This window comes from Falco biarmicus, chromosome 1 (genome assembly GCF_023638135.1).
Source record: "Falco biarmicus isolate bFalBia1 chromosome 1, bFalBia1.pri, whole genome shotgun sequence".
NCBI classification, from domain to species: domain Eukaryota; kingdom Metazoa; phylum Chordata; class Aves; order Falconiformes; family Falconidae; genus Falco; species Falco biarmicus.
The window spans coordinates 113,288,858-113,311,548 of record NC_079288.1 but is presented as its reverse complement, the minus strand read 5'-3'; the positions used below and the strand labels follow the sequence as shown (position 1 = coordinate 113,311,548).

General features: G+C 39.5%; 2 protein-coding genes across 6 annotated transcripts in view; one reads left to right on the top strand and one right to left on the bottom strand.

The window, feature by feature from the left end:
• ANAPC10 (anaphase promoting complex subunit 10) overlaps nucleotides 1-6,084 on the bottom strand; it is a 39,870-nt gene extending 33,786 nt beyond the window's left edge. For 3 of the 5 annotated variants that reach the window (XR_008825926.1, XR_008825927.1, XM_056362234.1), the window contains exon 1: nucleotides 4,859-5,322. The gene's annotated coding sequence lies outside the window, so the exon portion shown is untranslated. Of the gene's footprint in view, nucleotides 1-4,858; nucleotides 5,337-5,979 lie in introns of those variants that run through there. The other 2 variants (XM_056362254.1, XM_056362244.1) reach the window with 2 other exon arrangements.
• Nucleotides 5,399-22,610, top strand: ABCE1 (ATP binding cassette subfamily E member 1). Its single transcript, XM_056362224.1, has 18 exons — nucleotides 5,399-5,543; nucleotides 11,192-11,350; nucleotides 11,847-11,932; nucleotides 12,447-12,544; nucleotides 12,958-13,075; nucleotides 15,014-15,151; nucleotides 15,320-15,389; nucleotides 16,547-16,643; nucleotides 17,614-17,703; nucleotides 18,304-18,425; nucleotides 19,110-19,331; nucleotides 19,822-19,881; nucleotides 19,968-20,026; nucleotides 20,196-20,306; nucleotides 20,398-20,540; nucleotides 20,631-20,753; nucleotides 21,724-21,835; nucleotides 22,081-22,610. Exons 2-18 carry the CDS (start codon nucleotides 11,248-11,250, stop codon nucleotides 22,126-22,128), a joined length of 1,800 nt encoding a protein of 599 aa, XP_056218199.1. The 5' UTR covers nucleotides 5,399-5,543; nucleotides 11,192-11,247; the 3' UTR covers nucleotides 22,129-22,610.
• Nucleotides 22,611-22,691: the final 81 nt, after the last annotated feature.

Genomic DNA, 22,691 nt, shown 5'->3' with positions numbered 1-22,691 from the left:
TCAAAAAACTTCATGCAACAAGATGTTTTAAGTCCCTGCCCATGCAGAAAAGTTGTTAAAAAAATAAGCTATTAAAATTAGACAGGCAATTAATTAGTCATTTCTGTAACAATACACTAGCACAGAAATCTTTCCTAGTCACTGTATTTAAATATTACATTCTTCGTTTTAAAACCCTTATCAGACATTTACGATAGACTCTTTTAAAATGTAGCTGTTCTCTATTGATTTGGCTACACCAAAAACCTCTATTTCCATAAGTAACTTACTCTGGTTACTGCTTAGTACAACTTTAATAAAAGTGACAAAGGCATTCTAATCTTCTAAAAAAGTAAAACAATTTCAGAAAGACTTACAAAACACTTAGTTCACAGCTACCTGAAAAAAAAACCCAACATTTTTCAGAGTGGTTTGGATTCACGGAACAGACCTTCAAAAAATCATCTAGTCCAACCCCCATCCTACAACAAAACTCAAAATATGTTTATTAAGCATTGGGGAGACTTTTCCCAGACTTATTACAGCTCAAATCACCCACTAGTCCAAACTGTGCTATTACATTTGTGACAATAAATCAACTACGAGAAGTTGAGCTGCATTCATGTTAATTCTCAGATTTATACAGAAACCAAAAATGCCTTAACACCTCTAAAATATATACATAGAAAATCCAACTTCACAAGGTAAGGCTAAATTATCCATTTGATACAAAACATCTCTTGAGTATCACCACCGGCAAGTCTTCACAGTCCTTCATTATTTTGACTTCAAGAGAAAAATAACAAAAACCTCCAAGTCTGATAGTCACACCTTCATTCCAAGAAATAGCTATTGTCAGATTACTGAAAAAACCCAACCTTAAGACATAAGGTGTATACAAAACATACCACCCACCAAAATAAGGTAAATCACAGAAATTACATTTTACATCTAGTAATTTTTTGAAAAAGTATGCATAATCAACTTTCTGAGATGATTAGAATTTTCAAGTATGCAGAATCCCTTAAGACAATTAAGTTGAAATGTCTTATAAGCTTCAGTGTACACAGGAAAGTTCTACACAAATGCCAAGATTTGTATTGTACTGGTTCACAAAAGTTTGAGACACAGATTTTGAGGGTCAAAAATGTACAGCAAGAAACGCCATCCAACTTTTACTATCTTAAACCGAGCTCATTTCCTTCTGTCTAACAGGCAAAGCTGCTCAGAATCCAGATTTCAACTCCAAACCACTGCTGACACAAGTCAACCACAAATTGTGCATTAGTAATGTGAAAAACTGAAAGTCTTTTATGTTTGAACTCATGAATTGAACTAATCAAGTCAGCTTTTCATGACAGAACTTCTGTTTAACCAGCATAGTTAGTAATAATACATTCCGGATAGTTTTGCTGAAGGTTCCCAATACTCCTAAGAATTTTAAGAGCAGAAAGCTTTGACTTTACAGCAGTACTAAGGAAAAATAATACTGCAACAAGCCAGCTCACTCAAGTGAGACTTCTTGACATTTTACTAGCAGAAGTACCTCACTTTGCACAAGACACAAATACTTACCATTAAAAGCAATTTAAGGCACCAATAAAAAAACAAAGCAAAATGTTTTCTTAGCTCAAGGAGACAATGGAATGAGAATCCTTATTTTTTTCAGGCTGTGTAAAAATAAGTAATCTGCCTAGAAGCCCTTCTCCTTGACATGTGCTGAAAAATGGAAAGACACACCTCATCTATAGAACCATTGGCTGGAAGCATCTCCAATTTTCCAATTCAGTTATTCCAAAAAACCGTTAATAGGCTGCTTTACTCATGAACAACATTAACATATATGTCTCAATGACATGGCCAACATCACACTTTCATTTTGCCACTTCCCACTATATGGTATGCACATCCTCTGATCAAGACAAGGCAGCAGCTAAGCTCTTCTCCACCCCTTCCTCCCCAACTCTTTATCCCTCAGCATCTTCCTTAGAGAAGTTTGCTCTTATCTAGAGAACACCGCTGTGGAGTAGCAGCCATTAGAAATGTTTTAACAAACATACGGTTTATAAACAGAGTGGAATGGATTTAAACAGTTCAATAATCTACCTTTCACAATCGAGACAGAGAGGTCACTCTCAGAACACCAGTGGAAGACATTTTTTAAAAAATGCTTACTTGAAAGCAAAGCCATCACTAAGCACACACATACTCTGCTGCAACATACTGAAGAGAAGACAGAGCATGATACATCGTGGTTCTTTCCTATTGAAGCTCCATAAAAATCCAGGCTCAAGGAAGCTTTTGCAGATTCCAAAGCAGTTTTCTTGAACTAAAATTTCTAATTCCACTATGTTAGTACACACAGAGCTGTTTAAACACACACCTGTAAGGACCTGTGAGAGACCAGATTGTCCTCAACAGATACCAGCTTCAGTGTTTCTGTCAACATAAAAGCCAAATGTTTCGCTTTAACACCTAACCTAAGTATTACCTTCTAAAAAAAAGCATTATTTCTTCTCTTGCTCCAGAGAACTCAAAGACTAAATAATCACTAGCCTTCACATAGCAACCCTTTTACAGATGTGAGGCCACTCATCAAATTTGCTTAGTTTCTTCTTCACTAGTGTGCCCATGCCTTTCAAGGTTCTCTCAAACCAAGTTTTATAAACCTCATATTCTTGCAGAGTCTAGAGATCTGCATACTATGGTTAAAAAAATAGCCATACCACTTCAGCTAAGGCCCTTAGTTAGAGCAGAGCAATCACTTCCCTTGTCTTTAATCACATCTGTTAACATACCAAAATAACATTTGTCTACTTGAAAGGACATTACATTATTGATTAATATTTGATTTCCTATACACTGCAGCACTCAAGTACTTTTTCGGGATACGGTTTGCTGTTCAGTAATACCCTTACCACTACTCATGCCTTGGATTTTTCGTCCCTTTGTTCACTTCCTCCCTCAGTTCCCATTAACTAAGCTTAATTACACTGATTTCCAATCTGCTATCAATCTTCTCAAGATAATTTTGAGTTCTGACTCTGAGCTGTACAATCCTTGCAATCCTTCCAACTCCGCAACATATCTATTTCGTGTTCACCTTTACAGAAAACAATGAAAATACATTCAAAGCAGAACCCGCCAGAAAGACATTTAGTGACACTCCTGTTTAGAAGTGAACTATTTACAAGTCAGCTTCAAACAGGAATTTTTCAACCAGCTGTAGACGACCTCAAAAACATTATTTTTAGACCACATTTCAGTAGCTTGTTTTTAACAGTGACCCAGAGAATAGCAGAAACCCTGTAAAACTCAAGACAAACCCCTTATATTCCTTCCTCATTAACTGCATTGGTTATTGCAAAAACAAGTTTGATCCAGACTGTTCTTAACAGACAATGAACTAGTTTGGTTTGTTTGCACATTGGTTTTAATTGTCTTCTACTTACCAACAAATTCTCCTCCCAAGCCACCTCCCCAGAATTTTTCAGGGGATCAAAGCTCAGCTAGCTTTGTTTTTTGGTTTTTTTTTTTTTAAACTATTACTGACTGCATTGCCTTCATATTTCATTCAGTTTTAGCAATTACCTGGCTAAAACTTTTCTATCAAAACCAAACAAAGGTTGCACTGACCATTACAGCACTTTTGCAACATCCCTGATTTATAAGGCTGTTTTTCGTTCTTCTTAATAGAAAGGGATTTCATACCTTTTTTTCAAACCTAAGGATTCTCTGATTTTCATCCTTACATTACTCATTTTCCCTCACAAGCTCTGATTTTCTTTGGATGGCCCCTTGTTGGTTTAAAGCTTTTAAAGATCTCAAGATATATCTGGAAACTAGTCTCTTACTATGCTTCCTGGGTTTTATCCAGGTGGAAGATTGAACAGTAACATTGAACATCGAAATTACTAAGATTTAATTAATATTTAACAATGATAGTGTGCGTTCAGTAGCAACCTATTTCAACAACTAGCTCACCTGTACATTTGATCTCTCATATTATGCTCTCAATGCAATTTTAAATACCTATTACTTTTACTCTGCCTTCAGTATATTGCTTTAAGCCTATCAGTGAAAATTACCTTAAGTCCTTCACTGTCACAAGTATATTTCACTAAAAACAAGGTAATCAGAGCAACGGCACAAGAGAAGTACATTACCAGTTTTATACATATATCCCTAATCAATCTAAACGAATACATTTTTTACAAATGTATTTTTGTACAAGCCCAGGCTTCTAAAAGTACCTAGTAGGGATATAAGCTGTTCTGTAAAGGATGCAAGCACTTCTTTACAAGTGCTTATGCAAGTAAAAGCAGCCTTGGAAAAACACTGCAACCAGAGGATGAAGTCAGTTTAACAAACCAAGCTGCTTTCACTCAAGCTCCTTGGTAGCCTTCCCCCTACGACCTCTTTATAGGGCTTTCAATTGCGAATTTAAGTACCATTGATTAGCTTTACAACACTGTACTGTGGCCCCACCTCCCAAGCCCACAAAACACTTAAGTACTGGAAATAAATCAACACCACCTACTCACGAAATACATCGGTTGTGCTTAATCACCAGATCACGCTCCCCTCTCACAGCTGGGGGGAGTCGCTGAGGGAGGCACCCGGAGGAGGTACCCGATTAAGCAGCCCCCAGCCGCCCACCCGAGCCAGCGGCGCTCCGCTTCTGCCCGGGCACGACCAGCTCCCGCGGCTGGCCTGACACCTGGAGGCGAGGCGCGGGAGAAGACGCACCCCCTCCACCTCACCCCCGGCCCGGTCCCCGTCACCGGCTGAGGGTCGGCTACAAGCTACGGTCGCCGCCGTCCTCCATCTCCTCCCTCCCCACCCCGTCCCCCGGGTCGGTACGGAGCAACGTCCCCACCTGATCCTCGAAGCCGCTGCGGTGGGTGAGGGGGCGGCAGAGGGGCAGCAGGGCGGGCACCTCAGCGCGGGGGATCACCTCAGCGCGGGCAGGACCCGTCACCTTCACCAGGGCCCGCAGCCCGCCAAGGAGCTACCGGACTGGCTCCCGCCGCGCACGCGCAGAACCCCGCACGAGCCCCGTTTAAAAGAGAACGGCGTGGGGGGGGGGGGATGAGCCCGCGCGCAGCCGGTGAGGAGTGGCGGAGCCCGCTGACCCCCGGGGGTTCCCCTCAGCGCGGAACCGGTGCGGCCCGTAGCGGCCCGCTGTCCCCGCAGGGAGCGCTGCGGGTCGAGGGTGGGCTGCCGAGACGCACCTCGCGCGTAACGCGCCTCTTCCCGCGGCGTCACCCGGACGCGGCGTCACCAACCGTCACATCCCCAGCGCGCGCGGGCTGATCCCGCCCCGCGGCGGGAGGCGCCGCTCTCTCTCCGAACGGGCCCCTTCTCTCTATGGTGAGCCTCCCTTCCCTCCCGTCTTCTCTATGGTGCGCGCCCAGGCCCCTCCCTGCGGGGGCGGCGGCCATCTTGGCCGGGTGGCAGCGGCGGGAGCACGTTGCGTGCCGGCCCGCGGGACAGGGGAGGCGGTTCCCCGCTGTGGCCCGGCCCGGGGTGCGGGGGCGCCTCGCTCTCTCCCCCGTCTCCCGGTAAGCGGTCTCCGGCGAGGCGGGTGGGGGGATACCGGCGTTCTCGCACGGGAGGGAGGCGGGTAGGGAAGGGGCCCTTTTTCCCTGCCGGGAGCCGCCGCCGGCTTCCCGTGCTGCCGGCCCTGCCCCGCCGCCGGGCTCGGCCCCCCGCCGGGGCCTGGGGCTCCCCCCACACCCCGCGGGAGCGAGGCCGTGTGGCCGCCCCTGGCCCGGGCGTCAGGGCCGGCTGCTCCCGGGCCGGCAGGCGGTAGCGCCGGGCTGCCCTGAAGCCGTTCCCCACGCCCAGGGGGAGCCGGGCCGCCCGCCCCGCTGCCCCGGGGCTCGCTGCCGGCGCGGGCAGGAGGATGGGCCCGCGGGGGGTGGGAGGCCGCCCCCGCCCGGGCCGGCACTCCCGCTCCGCACAGGCAGCTGGCCCTCGCGGCGGGCCGCCCCTCACCTGCTGGGCCCCGCGTTTGTGGCGGCTGTCCGCGCCGTGTGCCGGGGCGAAGGGAGGCGTGCCCCGGGCGTCGCCCCCTGCCCGGAGCCCTCCAGGGCTGCTGGCGCGGCCGGGGCCGGGGGGGCGGCTTTCTGCTGTGCAAGCAGGGGAGTACCTCTTCTGGAGAGGGGGGAAAGCCGTGTTTTGCCCTACTCTGGGGAAAGTTACTACCCGTGTGCCGGCTCGGGGGTGAGGTGATGCTTCTGGCAGCATGCTGAGGTAACGGGTGAGGCTGCTTGGTACCGGACGGGTGCGAAGGCCGGAGGCCCCGGCAGACAAGCCCCTGCTGGAGCGCGGCCGTGGCCCCTCAGGGTGCACTCGGCTGGGTCATCTGCCGCTTTCCGGGGCCGTTTTCCGCTTGTGATTTGTTTCTTTGCTCAGGTTTCCTGAGCAAGTGGGTCGTCAAATGTCTCTGCAGTTTTCGTGCTGATTTATGGGTTTATTCTCATGCGCTTTGCTTCATGTTAAAAGGAAATATTAAAGGTTGAGTGGTAATTAACGCTGTGCAGCACCAGCGAAACACACCCGCTCGTTATGCTGCGTCAGTATATTTGACCATATGCTTTTCACGTTAACGTATTTATTTTCATATTCATGTTGTGCCTTATGAGTAATATAATGAGTTAAATACAGTGAGGAGGTTCGGGGCTTGTTTAAACTTATTGGACGTTGCCTCAGTTTCTCAAACAAACGCCAAAACCTTAAGCACAGCCTGGTTCTTAATTCTTAGTAGATTTTGTTTGGGCCCGTAGCATTTATGATTATTTCTGCTTTGGCTCTTAGAAGTTTAGTAATCTCCCATATTGCATATTTGAAAACCTGCACTTTGTCTTTCATTTAAATTTTCTTTGGGTATTCTAATTCTTGATTTTCTTGTTATGGAGTGACCCTATGTAGTCCGTTAGCAATGCACTGAGAGATAATTTTTGAGCTTAATGCTTTTCAGAGGAAAGTGGAAATGCTGCACATCCTCACTTCATTCCACAGCATTTACCTTTGAGGTCTGATGAAATGTAATTTAATAAAATGTTACCTGTTTTTCTGCAAGTTAACTAAGGTATGGCTCAGTTCTGAACTTGGATCTTGCTTTCACATCATTTAGGTGAATTGTCTCTGGTTATGTTTCAGTCTTCGTTTACTTGTTTCTTTTAATGTTTCTTTATGTCTGAATAATTCAATGCAATTACAGGTCCTTCATGGTCGTAGTTGACTGGACTTAGTAAATTCTAATGTAACTCTAAAGCCTGTGAAAGTAATAAATGTTCTTAATACATTGCATTTGCTCTATAGATTGTATATTACTGTTTCCTTTTGTGATGGGTAGCAAGGTTGTCTTATGTGCCTTCTTTTTTTTTCCTTCTGGTTTGTCACAGAGAGCAGCAGTTGTGTCAGAAAGCCTAAGAATGCTGACTTTAAATGCTTGTGACAACATATTTTGTGTCTTGTTTTTAGACATGTTTTAGTGTTTGTATTAAGTGTTATAATTGGACTTAATGGGCAGCTTTTGGCTTCAGTACTACTGTCAAGTTTTTTAGAATTTTTTTTTTTATTTTGTTTTATTTGCTAGCAGTTCTTATTCCTTCTCATTCTTTCACCTGTGTCATCGGTCTGTTGTTGTGGAAAGATTTTCTCATGTCACTCCATCATAAGCCACTGATTCAAAAATAACACTTTACTCTTGTAGTTAATAAAAAAATTAATGTTTTTTTACTTTGGTTTTTGTCCTGTTCTTCTTGATTTGGAAAGGAGAAATACAGCTTCTGAATACCAGTTTCTCTTGCCCTTAAACTGCTGACTACACTTAACAACTGCTATGCTGTATTGTATCATATGTATATTGTATGTGTTGCTGAGCTGTGTTCAGTGTATTGAGATTTCTGCTGTCTGCATCCTGAAGTCAGTAGATCCTGTTTGGTATGTTAAATGCCAGCAAAGTGACTGCATATAAATATGTAATTTGAGTCCCGTCTGGTTTTGGACAGTGTTTAATTTGCTCTAAACTGTCATTTCTAAGTAGAAATTTATTTTTCTTTCTTGTGGACCATTATCATCACAGACTTCCGGACAGTCCTGGAAATATTGCCAAAGTGACGGAAGTCACAAGTATTTATTTATTTTTTTTCTGAAAATGGTTTAAGACCGCTGGAGAGTTTTGGATAAACTTACATTTCCATCTTGTAGATGGGACCGGGGGGCATGAGTGTATGTCTCCATGCTGGTTCATTAGTTCTAGTCTCGTCCCCTCCCCACACTTTTGAGTGCTTAGAGTACTTGCCTCTGTGGCCCCTTCAAAACTCTTCACCACAAATGGGCTTTTTCCCTTATAAATAAGTTAGAAGGAAAAAGAAAAAAGAATCTTAGACTTGTTTTATTACTTACCAACCATGACTTGATTCAGCAATGGGTAGTAGTGTAGACTTCAGTCTAATTATCCCACTGAGACTAGGTGGAAAGCTTGCGGAGGTAGGTGGCAAAAACTAGTTGTTTCAAGCCATATTTGATTTGGTCTTTTAGAGCAACCCCCATCCCATTTTCCTGCTTTGATGCTTTAAGCCAAACGCGAGGGTGGGTGGGTGGCCGAGGGGAGAGTTTGTCCCATCTGCTGCCGGCACTGCTCAGGCGGTAACCTCAAACCAGAGGTTTGGGAGGTTGGATAGCAGAGGTAAGCTCCTCAAGTGTGGCAGCTTTGTCTTTGTCTCGCTTTTGTAACGCATAGAAGTAGCATACGTACCAGTTAGAGCTAAGATAAGAGAACCCTGCCAGAAAGAAAAGCAGTGTGGTCTGGCTGCTCATACTCGGCCACAAAGGCATTGTTGGAGCAAGGGCGGACCCAGATTGGGCACTTGCCTTGGAAAACCAAAGGGAGAGCGAGTGATTCACCCCCAAATACTCTATGCACTGTGAACAGGACTTTTAAAAGCACAGGGATATATTCCTAAAGAATGTGTCTTTATTTGAAGCACTAACAAAATCCAGTATCTATCTCCTAGAAAGTTACCCTGACTCAAAGATCCTTGTAGTTTTTAAGGATAAGACTTTCGGTTTCTTGTTGTCTTATGTAAGAAAAATGTATTAAAGTGAGAATTGCAAACCCGTTATTCCATTCCTGTTGGTCTGGTCTATGGATGTAATTGCAATGTTCAGCCCTACTTTGTCAATCTGGTCTGTTGGTACAGAACTGTAAAATCACTTTTAAAAATACTTTTTTTAAAAAAATCATTTACTTGAAAACATCAACTATGTTATTAGGACACTTGGGCTTAGGAAATGTTAAAAGATGAAAGAAAAAAAAATGTTACAAGTAAAAAGTGCCACAATAAGGTTGGTTGGCAGCATGACAAATAATTACATTCATTTATATCTGGTGAAGAATATATTTTAGACATTGATTTAAAAACTCTTTGGACGTTGAAAAGAGAAATAAGACTACCACCTTCAAAAGGAACTACTTAAAATATTCATAATTATGGTAATAATGGATTTAAAGATACAATAACCTCTTCATTTCTGACCATTGCTCCTTGTTGGATGCCAGTCTCTTCCTTTCCTTCATATTACAGTAGTATCTGTAGGATTCCTTCTATCTAAAATTCACTGGTGTGTTTAGAGAAGAATGGAGTTTTAACGTGATAAATGTGCCGTGCACCTGTTTTATTCTTGCTTCTTTCAGGAGATTGGAAGTCACAGCCTTTCTTCGTATAATAGCTGTATGTAGTAAATAGTCTCTAAACCACTGCAGCATACTTTAGTTTGGTGTAGCAAAGATGAACTGGACATCCAGCAGGAAATGCTTTCTTTAATAAGAAATGTTGGAATCCTTTTCTTGGAAGGAAGCGCACGTGTGGGCCATGTGGAAACCTGAAGTATTTCAAGACTCCTTCCCAGTTATGTCTTTGAACTACTGATACGTATTGCATTGAATTGCAATGTTTTTGAATTGGCATCGTCTGTAGGGCTGCTATCACTTTATTTAGCAGTGCTGAACTGGAAATGCTTTGTACTTTGTTTATGGTCTTTCTTTAGACCTAAAAAAAAAATAAATAATCTGTTTGTCATTTGTAATCACTTGTAAACTTTGAGCGCCTCATAATTCAGTGGGCTTGTTCTTCTGCAGCGGAAGCAAGTAGAAAGAGTTGTCCTTAGGTGTGTGTTGCTCATAGGAAGTTAAAATCATTATTATTGTTATTCTCAGTACTTTGTGTAAATATAAATGCAATTTTAGATACATTCCATCTTTTTTTTAAATCAAGAGTTAAATTTAAAATTCTTCATCCTTCCCTGCCCTCTGCTGCAATTGTTGACATAAATTCCCAGTACGGTCCAGTGCTTGCCAATGGGCATTATAAATACCTAAGCAAGAGAAGAGACAGTTATGTAGAGGCATACAAGTAGTGATTTCACTTGAGTGCATTTATTTTTTATTTCAGGAATGTTTAGTCTAGTGCTCCAAGACCTTTCTGTTCTAAAAATAAAGTAATTTTATTAAGAATCTTGCTTATTTTTATTGGGATATATTATAGTTATTGGTGCCATGTTAGGAAATGTAGAATGTAAGTGTAGTTATTCAAATACTAATAGAGCTTAAGATAAAAGAATGAAACGTCATGTATGTTGGTTCACGTTGCTTGGATTACTTTTCTATATGCAACTACAAATCTTCACTTTGAAAGCTAGCTTAAATTTTACAGTATTTTAATCATTTAATATAGAATATTGGCATACAGTTTGAAAAAATATTATGATCAGATTCTTGGAGTAATAGTTGCAGTCACAACTTGACTTGACCAGACGCTGTAGCATGAACAAAGTTACTTTATACAAGGCAGCTTGTGAAACTGGAATTTGTATACATTCTTCTGTTCTTACTGTGACATGCTTTTCTTGGAAACAAATACATTCTCACATATAATCACAGGTTTTTTTTACAGCAGAGAAACAGTAATGAAATAGAAAGCTGATGTTAAAGATATGTGCCATTGTTTACACATCAGCACCCTTACTGCTTGTATCTGAGACTTTGCCCTGTTTGCCATGTTGCTTAAAAGAGAGGGAAAAATCAAATAATTTTTGCTTTTTTCATTTCTGAACTCTACTAGCAATAACTTCAGATACGTATGTTCTTCTCTGTGCTGTCAGTAATTATGGTATCTTTTGGAATTTTTTTTTCCTTAAGATCTGGAAGATTCCCACTACTCCTCAGAATTGGTGTTTAACCCGAAATTGTGCATTATGGCAGACAAATTAACAAGAATTGCTATTGTCAACCATGACAAGTGTAAGCCAAAGAAATGCCGTCAGGAATGCAAGAAGAGTTGTCCTGTGGTTCGAATGGGTAAGAGATGTGATTTAACAAAGTATTTAAGAAGTTGGAGAATTTTTAAATAATGTTCTACTACAGGGGTCCTCAAACTTTTTAACCAGGGGGCCGGCGTGGGGATGAAGTGGCAGGCAGTCATCTGCGGCTGCTTGGTTCCCCCCCAACCCCCGGCAGGAGGGGTCTGTAAATACCGGGGGCCAGATTGAGGACCCTGGGGGGCCGTATCCAGCCCACAGGCCGTAGTCTGAGGACTCCTTTTCTACTAGAAGGAACTAGGTTTTTATAGTTGCTAGGGTTTTGTTTATCATTCATACTTCATTTCATAAAGCCTTTAAAGTATCACTGAAAGCATGAACAATTTGTAGTAATAATGCCACTCTTCAGTTCTTTGGATGATCTGAAGCTTCAGTGAACATAAATCAGTTACATGTTCCTCTGGAATTTAGTAGTACTGGCAAGAATTCTGATTAATCAGAAACGTTCTTGAATTAATCTTACCGTTTTTCACCAGGCAAACTCTGCATAGAAGTCACATCACAGAGCAAAATAGCGTGGATCTCAGAAACACTTTGTATTGGTTGTGGTATATGCATCAAGGTAAGAGTGCTCTTTTTAAAGTGATACAGTTTCCTTATTTTGCTGTTGTATTTATTAATGCATACTGTAGCTTCAAAAAGCAATTTTGTTTCCCTGAATAATCAGACATTGTTAATTATTACTGTTTATAGAACGTCAAATACTGTGTCAGCTTGGTGAACCTGGTTGGGTTGCAGGGTGTGGGTTGTAACTTTTTGTTTGTGGCTTTTGTTAGGTTTTGTTTGTGGCTGTAGACACCTAGCAATAGAAGGATGTTTTTGTAAAAGAGCTAGAGAATATATGCAGCATGCCTTATTGGTATTGTAGGCTGATAGTCTAAATTGCTAACTATTTATTTGAAAACTGTGGCGTAGAACTTCTTTGGAAAGTTGATTGTCTAAATGCAAAGGAAGTAATCTGGTAAAAGTTCTTTTAAAAATATTTAAATCCACAGCTGGGGGCTTTGCAGAACATTGAATTTTGTTAATAAGTTGTTCATGTACACCAGTAATGGATAAATTTCTTTCGATTACAGAAATGTCCTTTTGGAGCCTTGTCAATTGTTAACTTACCTAGCAACCTGGAGAAAGAAACAACACACAGATATTGTGCCAATGCCTTCAAACTTCACAGGTATTTTATTTTTCAAATCAACATAAAAGAGACAAAACATTCAAATTTTTGATAGTCTAAACATAGTGCACATCAAGGAGGCATAGTGCACATGAAGGAGCTCTTGGTTGTTACTTCAGTAGCTTCTTTTTGAATGTTAATTACTTTTTTCTTATTAAAAAGTCTTAAAATTCAATTAAACCTGAGTGTTCATTTTACAGAGCTCCTGTTTAAGGAACAGACTGCTCTTAAGTCTTTCTGTGATCTTCTACTTTTAAGGACTATTGATTTAATTTGAATTATATACTGGCAAGTTAACAAAGTAGGCGGAAATAAACAGAGAGTCTTAAAACAGGTTGTAACATTTACTTTACCACCAAGTGTTGGTGTCTGATGGCATTAATATAATCCAGAGTTATCGCTGTTGTGTACAGGTTGCCTATCCCTCGTCCAGGTGAAGTACTGGGATTGGTTGGAACCAATGGTATTGGAAAATCAACTGCCTTGAAAATTTTAGCAGGAAAACAGAAGCCAAATCTTGGAAAATACGATGTATGTATCAGCAATAAACTACAGTTGGCGTTACAGATAGCTGTATATTTTTTCACTGAGTTTTCGTTATTTGTGAATGCCATAGAATTTGCGAAGACATTGGCGCTTTCCCTATTAACAGCCAATGACGTATTCCACACGAAACGATAGTAGAAGGATGCTAACAAAGGCTTTTTTGCAAATTCTGTAGAACTTTCAAGAAAGATAAGGATTCTAATTATAATTGTAACTCATTAAAGATAAATATCAAAGGTAGGTTTCTGTCTGTAAGTCCCGCTTAAGGGTGGGGTTGTTTTTTATACCAGTCTTTTAAAATGTCAGGTTTTTTCCCCGGCACAATTTACCTGTTCCTCCTCAAGGGATTTTTGTAGCTGAAGTTTTGGATTTTCTTCAACGTTTTTATCTGAACAGCTCTAGTGTCTGAACGCTTATCATGTATCCTTGTGATCTCTTGGGCTTTTTTATCTTTGATTCTTTTGAAGATGATCTCTTAAAAAATACGTTGTTATCATAAGTTGTTGTTGAAGGTATTTCCCACTGTACATTTTAATACCGAGTTCTGAAAATCTTCAGTTCTTTCATGTTGAGAGTTGCTTAGAAATTTTGATGTATTTTTTCTAGGCATAAAAAAACTTGTAATCTGGTGGTCTTCAAGGGAGATCATAACCCATTTTCCTATGTATTTACACAAAGTTGAACTGTGCAGCCAGCAGGCAAAATAGCTTATAGCGTTTGTTTGCCCAGCACTACTCCAAAGAGGGAATATTAGAGAAAAGACTTAAATTGTAACTATTGTGACACTTCTTATCAGACAGTATTTCAATTATCACCTTCTCACCTTCAAATTACATGGTGACAATTGAATTCTGATGCTTACTTTTGTCCTTCAATAAGGACTTGTAGGAACAAGTGTGTTCAAAATTTGTTCATCAGTTTCTTTAGCTGAAAGGGTAACATTTTCATAAATTATTAATTTCATGGCTGCCACTTAAAACTACAAAGAAATAATAATTTCCCAGCTACATTTTCCACTTTCTTTCAAGTTTGCTTTATATTATTTTGTGGACTTCTTGTTTCAGGTGGTAGTATTGCAGAAATAGCAAAACTTTTGACTTTCTGAATGTGTTCTTAATTGAATTACCATGCTTCCAAAATCAGACTTCCCTGTGAAGAGCCAAATCAATATGATCACAGAAACACATGGTATGAATCGAATCTTCCATGTTGCTTCTGCTCTAAAACTTACCAAGCAGTTCCTCTGTGTATTTGCTTGGTTTGGAAATACGGCTGTGTCGCTCTGTTTCCGTGCTGTTTACCATCAAAACAATTAACTCTGCACCATTCAGAGTAGTACTCTGTGTACAACAAAACTGTACAAGTTGGGACTTTTTCTTGGCTGATTGCTCTGAAAAGTTCCCTTTTTGGTTTTGTTTGGTTTGGGTTTTTTTCCTGTCATTTTTCCTTTATCTTCTTCTGTTTCCTTGGAATGAAGTTTGCTAGAAGCAGAGAAAGTGACCAAATTTTATTGAGTTGTTTGTGCAAGCTGATTTTATCAGTCCAACGATCTTCCTTTGGATTAGCTGGATCAGATCACTAATAAGTGCAGTTAAACTAATCCATGCTATCATTTTCTCCATGAAGTAGTTTCACTCGTAGCTTCTTAAGTGTCTTAAGGACAGATTTGGATGTCCTAGGTGCAAATTAAAAATCCTTTTTCTTGAAGGAGCTAGTGACACCTGGAGAAAAAAATCTCATTCTACCCCTTCAATTTGCAAGTTTACAATTTTTCCTCTATATTTTTTTTTTTTTAAATGGAAACTTTGCAGAGGCAACATAACAGTTTGGTAACTAAATAGATCAGAACTTTAAAAATTTTTTTTTATGATTTTTTTTTTTTTTTAGAACGGTATAAGTAAACACAGGCTTTCTTTTTCACAGGATCCACCTGACTGGCAAGAAATTTTGACTTATTTCCGAGGATCTGAATTACAAAATTATTTTACCAAGATCCTGGAAGATGACCTGAAAGCTATCATTAAACCTCAGTACGTGGACCAGATCCCTAAAGCTGCAAAGGTAAGAAATTTCATGAGCTAAGAAGGCTGGGAGCTTCTCCTGGAATACTTCTCTTGTGTTTAAAGATTTTATTTAGCAACATAATTCAATGTCAAAAATCCACTACTGTCTGAAATTTATAATGTTGAAATACTGTTTTGGTGGGGTTTTTTGTTATTTATCATGCAGGGAACAGTGGGATCAATTCTGGATAGGAAGGATGAAACTAAGACACAAACTGTTGTATGTCAGCAACTTGGTAAGTGATTTTTGTGAAGTCAAACTTCAAAGCATGTAAGAAATTCATATATACTGAACAAAATAAAGTTACTACTAATGTGACGGTAGATTTAAATTACACCAGTTTAAAAAAAAATAGAGAAAAAAAAGGTATTTTTTAAAGTCTAGGGCTTGCTGTAAGCATATCTGAACTAATGTAAGTAATACTTTCAAGTGGCAAAGGCAAACTAATTGATACATGCTAGTTAACAGAATCTAATGCAGTTTTTGTGTCATGGTAGAAAGTGTTTATTTTTAAATCTGGAAAAATTCCAGTTACCATCTGCCGCTTTGCTTTTGCTTGCTTGCTTACAACTCTGGCAAAATCTTAGCATCCCCTCTTTTGGGAGCCATTGCATATAGAAAATACCGAAGTACAAAAAACTTTTCTTCCCCCACAAAAAGCCCTGTATAGAACTAATTATAACAGGAGTAATACTGACTTCTGAGAGTAATGCAGTTAAAAAGAACAATTTTTGCATAGTCTAGCCCCAGTAATTTTTTGTATTTATATATATATATAACAGTAATGTTTTGAATTCAGTTGTTGTGAAATTTAGGTGTTAATGTAGGTGTTGCTAAATTAACAGGGTTCTTTTTGGTAGATCTGGGTGGTGAAGGTGGGGGCTGCATTGTACCACTAGGAAACATGGTCTTTGAGTCTCGCTTAACTTACCAGTGAAACAGTGTATACTTGAAATTTGCTGTTCATAAAGATGATGAGAAATTACAGGCTTAACCCCTTTGCTGTAACACCTGGGGGGGAGTTGGTTTTCCCGAAAATCAGAACTCTTCAGCCAGGTCTATTGAAACACTTTTAAAACTGGTATAATTTCCTTTTAGGGCCAGAAATCTTTACCAAATATTTGGTGGAAAAACAAATAGAAATGTACTCCTCCTGCATTATAAGTAGCAGCCGTACCAATTAATCAGCTACTGCTGCAGAGAAGCTGTAACTTGCTGTGACGTACAAATAGCATGATGATCCTTCTATATAAACTGAACACTTATTTTACTACTTTCTGTTTTTTCCTCTGTGTAGGATGTCTGCTGTGATTATACATGTTTCTGTAGGTAATAAAAATATGAACTGTTGTGTTGGTTATAACATATCTAAAATTAAGCATTTATTTGCAGACTTAACCCATCTGAAAGAAAGAAATGTTGAGGACCTTTCAGGAGGAGAACTTCAGAGATTTGCTTGTGCGGTTGTTTGCATTCAGAAGGCTGATATGTATGTTTAATATACTTCTGTTACACACTGCTTCTAGTAATCTGTCTCAGAATATGGTCCTCTAATCCACATTTATTGTTAGAAATAACACTTGTTTGAAATAATTTTTTAAAAATAATTTTGAAAAATAAATATTTTTGACCAACTGTGCAGCCAAGATCCACATTTACTCTATATATAAGCTCTGGATTTTTTATACTTTTAATTCATCTGGCTGGAAATAGCTAATTTCAGAGGCCAGTGTTAAATTTCAGCATCACAACTTCCTAACCTTTTCCCTAATCCCACATAAACGTATTCAGTTTGACAGTGTACCTCAGTTGCCTCTCTGAATAAGAAATGAACAGATGCTTCCCCGCTTCTGACAACTTGTGTCCCTCTTCTCCTGTCTTGCAACCAGGAAATTACTGTGTAGTCCATGGTGTTTCCTGACTCCTTGGAACCAAGAAAGCAAGATCAGAAAAGTTGGAGGGGTTTGGGTTTTGGTTTCTATGAATGTCATGATTTTTTTTTTTTTTTCTGTTGTTTGGGTTGTGGGTTTTTTGTTTGGCTGAGGGTTTTTTGGTTGGTGCAGGTTTTGGTGGATTTTCTTGTTTGCTTTGTTATTTCGTTTTTCTCTTTTGGAAGATGTTCTTCTTTCAGTCTCCTTAAGCATTTTTGCACTTTTTAGTTCATGTTAAATTTAAGCCGAATCAGAACTGAATGCATGGGATTCCTAATAGATTGCTGATTTCTCATAATATTTGGTAACTGTCGGAGCTTTTGGCAAAATAATACTTAACTTGAATCTTTTAACAATTTCAAGTGACAGTCATCAGAGGTTCAGGACAGATGTCAGTACATAATTCTCATTCTTTGTCCCTTTTTCTCATTATAAATAATGATTATTTAATGTTTGAAATGTTAGTATTAGGTTGAAATAACTAAAAGCCTGCATTCACCAAGACTTAATTCTTTCTTTTGGGGCTAGCTTCATGTTTGATGAACCTTCTAGCTACCTGGATGTCAAACAGCGCTTGAAGGCTGCCATTACTATTCGATCCCTAATAAACCCTGACAGGTAAGTACAAACTTTAAATGTCTTGCTAGACTGTAATAATAGGTGACTGTTTACAGAGGGAGGAAACATCCAGTCCCTCTCCCTAGAAATGCTGACTTCTCAGTATGGTAGAGTAATACATGTTTTAAATATTCTAAGTCCATAATATTCTATTCCTTTGCATTTTGGAAACTTATTTCCTATCATTTCTGTACTATTCCGGCATTTTGTAATAAGGATGTGAAAATGCAGGTGGTTATTTTTCACCTGAATGTTGCTGTTCCATCCCCTTCTCACAAAGATTTTTTTTTTTTTTCTTAAAATGTGGTAAGAATTTTTTTGCTCTAATCAGTCAATATCCTTCCACTTACTGTACATAAAAAAGCTGCCAGATTACACTGAAGATGGACTCTCAGCTTGTCATTCACAATGCCTGTTTATTGTACAGTTTAAAAAAAAAAAAGCAGATCAGAGATTTGAACTCTGTTCTTATTTAGTGTAAAGCTAAGAAACCATATTAAATGAAAACCATGTTGATAACTTTTGATTATGCAAGTCTAGAGTAAGAAAAAAATGTGTCGTATTGAAGTATCAAAGCATCTCTCTGGCTCTATTTTTCAGGTACATTATTGTTGTAGAGCATGATCTAAGTGTGTTAGATTATCTCTCTGACTTTATCTGCTGCCTGTATGGTGTGCCAAGTGCTTACGGTGTCGTTACTATGCCTTTCAGCGTAAGAGAAGGTAATTCTTAAATCTGTCTCTTCTAAAATGTACCAAAAGAATTCTATGGAAGGAAAAAAGAAAAGGTGCTAAAATGCTAGTTGTCATGTGAACATGATGTCTTTTTACTGTTACAGTTCAGTAACTAAAAAACCACTTTATTTCGTGCAAAATCTCTGGTTGCTGTGATCCTAAATTTATAACTCAGCCCAGAAGTCTTAATTGTGAAATGCCCTTTGCCTCTCACTATGGACATTATTTTTATACTTGCAGGTGTTTTGTAAATAGTGGAGTTTCACAAAAGACCCTATAAATAGTAGAGAAAGTATAGCAGAGATTTAGTACAGTACAGAGATATGTAGCATTCGACTGAATTGACCACACTTGAAGCACAGAGAGTCAGTAATAACTGTTTTTGTGAGAATGGGTCCAACAGCAGTAGTTTCTTTAAACCCTACGCACTTTACTAATACTAGGATTTCAGGAAAAGCTTCTATAGCCTTGCTGTAATTTTAGTAAGATTTTTCTTCATTCAATTTGCATAATGTACACACTTTCCATTAGGAGGTTGTGTTGCCTTTTTTAACTTGCCATTTAAAATCCAGTGTTCTCCTTATCTAATTGGAATTTACAGCCAAGAACTGAAATTCGTCTTGTCTTGCTTTATTGTAGACTTTTTAATTATATTTTTTCCCTCCTTCATAGGCATAAACATTTTCTTAGATGGCTATGTTCCAACAGAGAATCTAAGGTTTCGAGATGCATCTCTGGTATTTAAAGTGGCTGAGACAGCTAATGAAGAAGAAGTTAAAAAGATGTGTATGTACAAATATCCAGGAATGAAAAAAAAGATGGGAGAATTTGAACTATCCATAGTAGCTGGAGAATTCACGGATTCTGAAATTATGGTGATGCTGGGGGAAAACGGTAAGTGCAATTCTCGTTTGAAGCTGTTCCTGCAGCCCTAAACATTCTCCTAAAGCCCTTTTGCTGTCTGGGGGCCAGGCTTCAAAACCACTGGGTTTGAGGCAGGTCGAACTGCTGGTTTCCTAGTGAAGATACCCCACCATGAGCTCGGTCTCTGAACAGTGGGAACTTGAAGTTATCGAATGTTCACGCCATTGTGTTTCTCTGTTACCTCATTTTAAGAACTTAAGATTGGCAGGGTGAGCCAACAGAGATGGACCTGGTGAGCTTAGCCAGATGTCTAGGCTGTTGTAGCTTTAGATGTCTCTTCCATTTGGAAAAGCAAGTAATAATGAGTATTGCTTGCTGGAAGTGAGTACAGGAATTCTCAAAGCAGTCTAATTTTAAAATAAATTCTTTATTAAGTCTTTTTTTGTATCAGTGACTTAATTGTTAGAGGTCCAAGTTGCTAAAAAGTCTGAAGTAACATGTAACTTGCATTTTATTTTAGGAACTGGCAAAACTACGTTTATCCGGATGCTTGCAGGAAGACTTACACCTGATGAAGGAGGTAGTGCTTCAAAGCTTAGCTGAAACCCGTTTTAAAGATCCTGGAAAGGCTTTTGTTTTCATGATAAAATTTTATCTTCTTTTTAGGTGAGGTCCCAGTTTTAAATGTCAGCTACAAACCACAGAAGATCAGTCCTAAATCTACAGTACGTTCAAACCTTGTTTATTAAGTATTGTTTCCTACAAAAAGCATGTTCGTAGTACACGGGTAGAATTTCTTTATGCCTGGAACAAAAAGCTCCACTAATTGTATTTCTTCTTGTTTTCCTGTGGCGCGGTACATAAAAGTGAGTGGCAATGTTTTTCTTCCAATAGGGAAGTGTCCGGCAGCTGCTGCATGAGAAGATTAGAGATGCCTATACCCACCCCCAGTTTGTAACTGATGTAATGAAACCCCTTCAAATAGAAAACATCATTGACCAGGAGGTATTAATGGCCTGAGACAACATCCTAACTTTTCTTCAATTCTCTACCTGTACCTGAACTAAATACAGCCTTATTCCTCCCACCCCGGCAGGTTCAGACATTGTCTGGTGGTGAGTTGCAGCGCGTTGCATTAGCTCTGTGTCTTGGTAAACCTGCAGACGTCTACCTAATTGACGAACCTTCGGCGTATTTGGACTCTGAACAACGTCTAATGGCTGCTAGAGTCATTAAACGGTAAAGTATACACGATGGGGAAAAAAACCTGAAATTTTCAGTACTTTCACAAAAAGTTTACATTCAGCGCTCTTTTTATTTCTATTTCAGTTTCATTCTCCATGCTAAAAAAACAGCTTTTGTGGTAGAACATGATTTTATCATGGCTACATATCTTGCTGATCGTGTGATTGTTTTTGATGGCATTCCTTCCAAGAATACACTTGCAAACAGGTAAGAGATTTGTTTGGATTAGTAAGCAAGATAAAGAAGGGCAACATAGAAAGAAATAAATTATCAGAAGCAGCAACAAAAATAAGGAAGTACAGCGTCCCTGCCAGTGGAAATTCAAGCCACATTTGAACTGATCCAAGAGTGTCCCAAGGGTTCTGGCTTTTGTTCTGAAGTGAGGACTGACCCACACGTGGAAGCTGCCTAGATGGAGTTGGAGCATAGTTGGAATGTAACCAAGCCCTCAAAAACAAGACCAGCTCCTGGCTTAAACTAACCTTATGCAGCTGTACACCAATGAAGTTACTATCAGAACAGAACAAATAAGTGGTATCGATTGAAAGGAATGAAAAAAGGACTAATTGTAAACTATGCTTATGAAAATAACTTTCAGATGTATTAAAAGAAAGCAGTGTACTAACTGAACCTGCGTGCAAACCTTGTCACATGCAAGTCTGCACAGCAACATACAAGGTACATGATCTATGACCAGTGTAACTACCACGTATTTGATGTGAGCCAAATGAAGTAAACAAGGCTGTCTAGCCATGTGTTACATGCTGCTAGCCTGGTTTTGATGGTAGTCTTCTAAGAACAAACTTATTTGAAGTCACAATCACTTAACATTTTCTCAGCATCAGTGTATGTTGTGATCTTTGTTTTACCCTGCTAATGGTGCAGCGCTCTTTTTCTTTAAATGTAAAGAACCAAGTGTTCCAGCACACATAGATAAAAAATAAAAAGCATGTAGAGGTAGCAGTCTGAAGACTTGTAGCACCATGCTGAGATAGTGCTGAAAGATGAGAGTAGTAGTTACGACTTCTTGCCTGAGATGTAATTTGTCTGAAAGTGTAGCCCATCCTGGTACATCAAACAGCTCGCATTTGTGTTACTGCACCTGAGTGAGCTGTCTGTAATCTGCATCGTATAGAATTTCTGAAAACGTAGCTGGAATGTTCTTCTCTCTTCGCAGTCCACAGACTCTTTTGGCTGGAATGAATAAGTTTTTATCTCAACTCGAAATCACTTTTAGAAGAGACCCCAACAATTACAGACCAAGAATAAACAAACTCAATTCCATCAAGGTAAGAGAGAAACACCTTTACCGTGACGAAGCCATGACTGTTCAATATAAAGCCAGGTTTTACAGTAAGCTACAGAACAAAAACTAACCTGGTAGTTTTGCTGTGCTGGAAAACAGTATGTGAAACGAGTAGTAAGAGGAATAAGTAAAGTAGAAAGGAGTTTAGGTAAGTGTCTTGTATTTCAGCTATGTTCAAGTCTGCCAAAGGCTACTTCAACTAATACTGACATTCTTTCTCTTCCCAAGGATGTGGAACAAAAGAAGAGTGGAAACTACTTTTTCCTGGATGACTAAATACTGAATCGGAGCATCTTTGTAACTGGCATGTAGAAATGCATATTGGAACCTAAACATGTGTCAATGAGAAGGCTCAATCAGGTTTTAGAACGCTTAATCATTTGGAGCTTAAAATCTCTTGCTGCGTGTAACATCTGAGACCAGTAGCAGTGTAAATCCTAGTCCAAGTAAAACTGCCACTTTCTATATTTTGGTGACACAGCCCTATTTTCAGTGTAATAATTTCGAAATAGACCACCTTGAAATTGTACAAATGAGTCTCCTGATTTTTCAAAATTTAAGGGAGGTTTTCACTTCAATATATCCTACTCATGTACCAAGTACTGACTGAACTTCCTCATTTTAAAAATCTTTGAAGCTGTTTGGCATTTAAGAGGGAAGCCTACCAAGAATGTCAAGCTACAGAAGCAACTCCTGTTTTAAAAAGGTTGAATCTCTCTGGATGAGGGTGTCATAAATAAATATCCTCCTAACTTACAGCTCTCTTGTGACATAACTCAAGAACTTTTGCACTACTAATTCAGAAGTGTGTTTATTTATATCATGTAGTCATGTACACC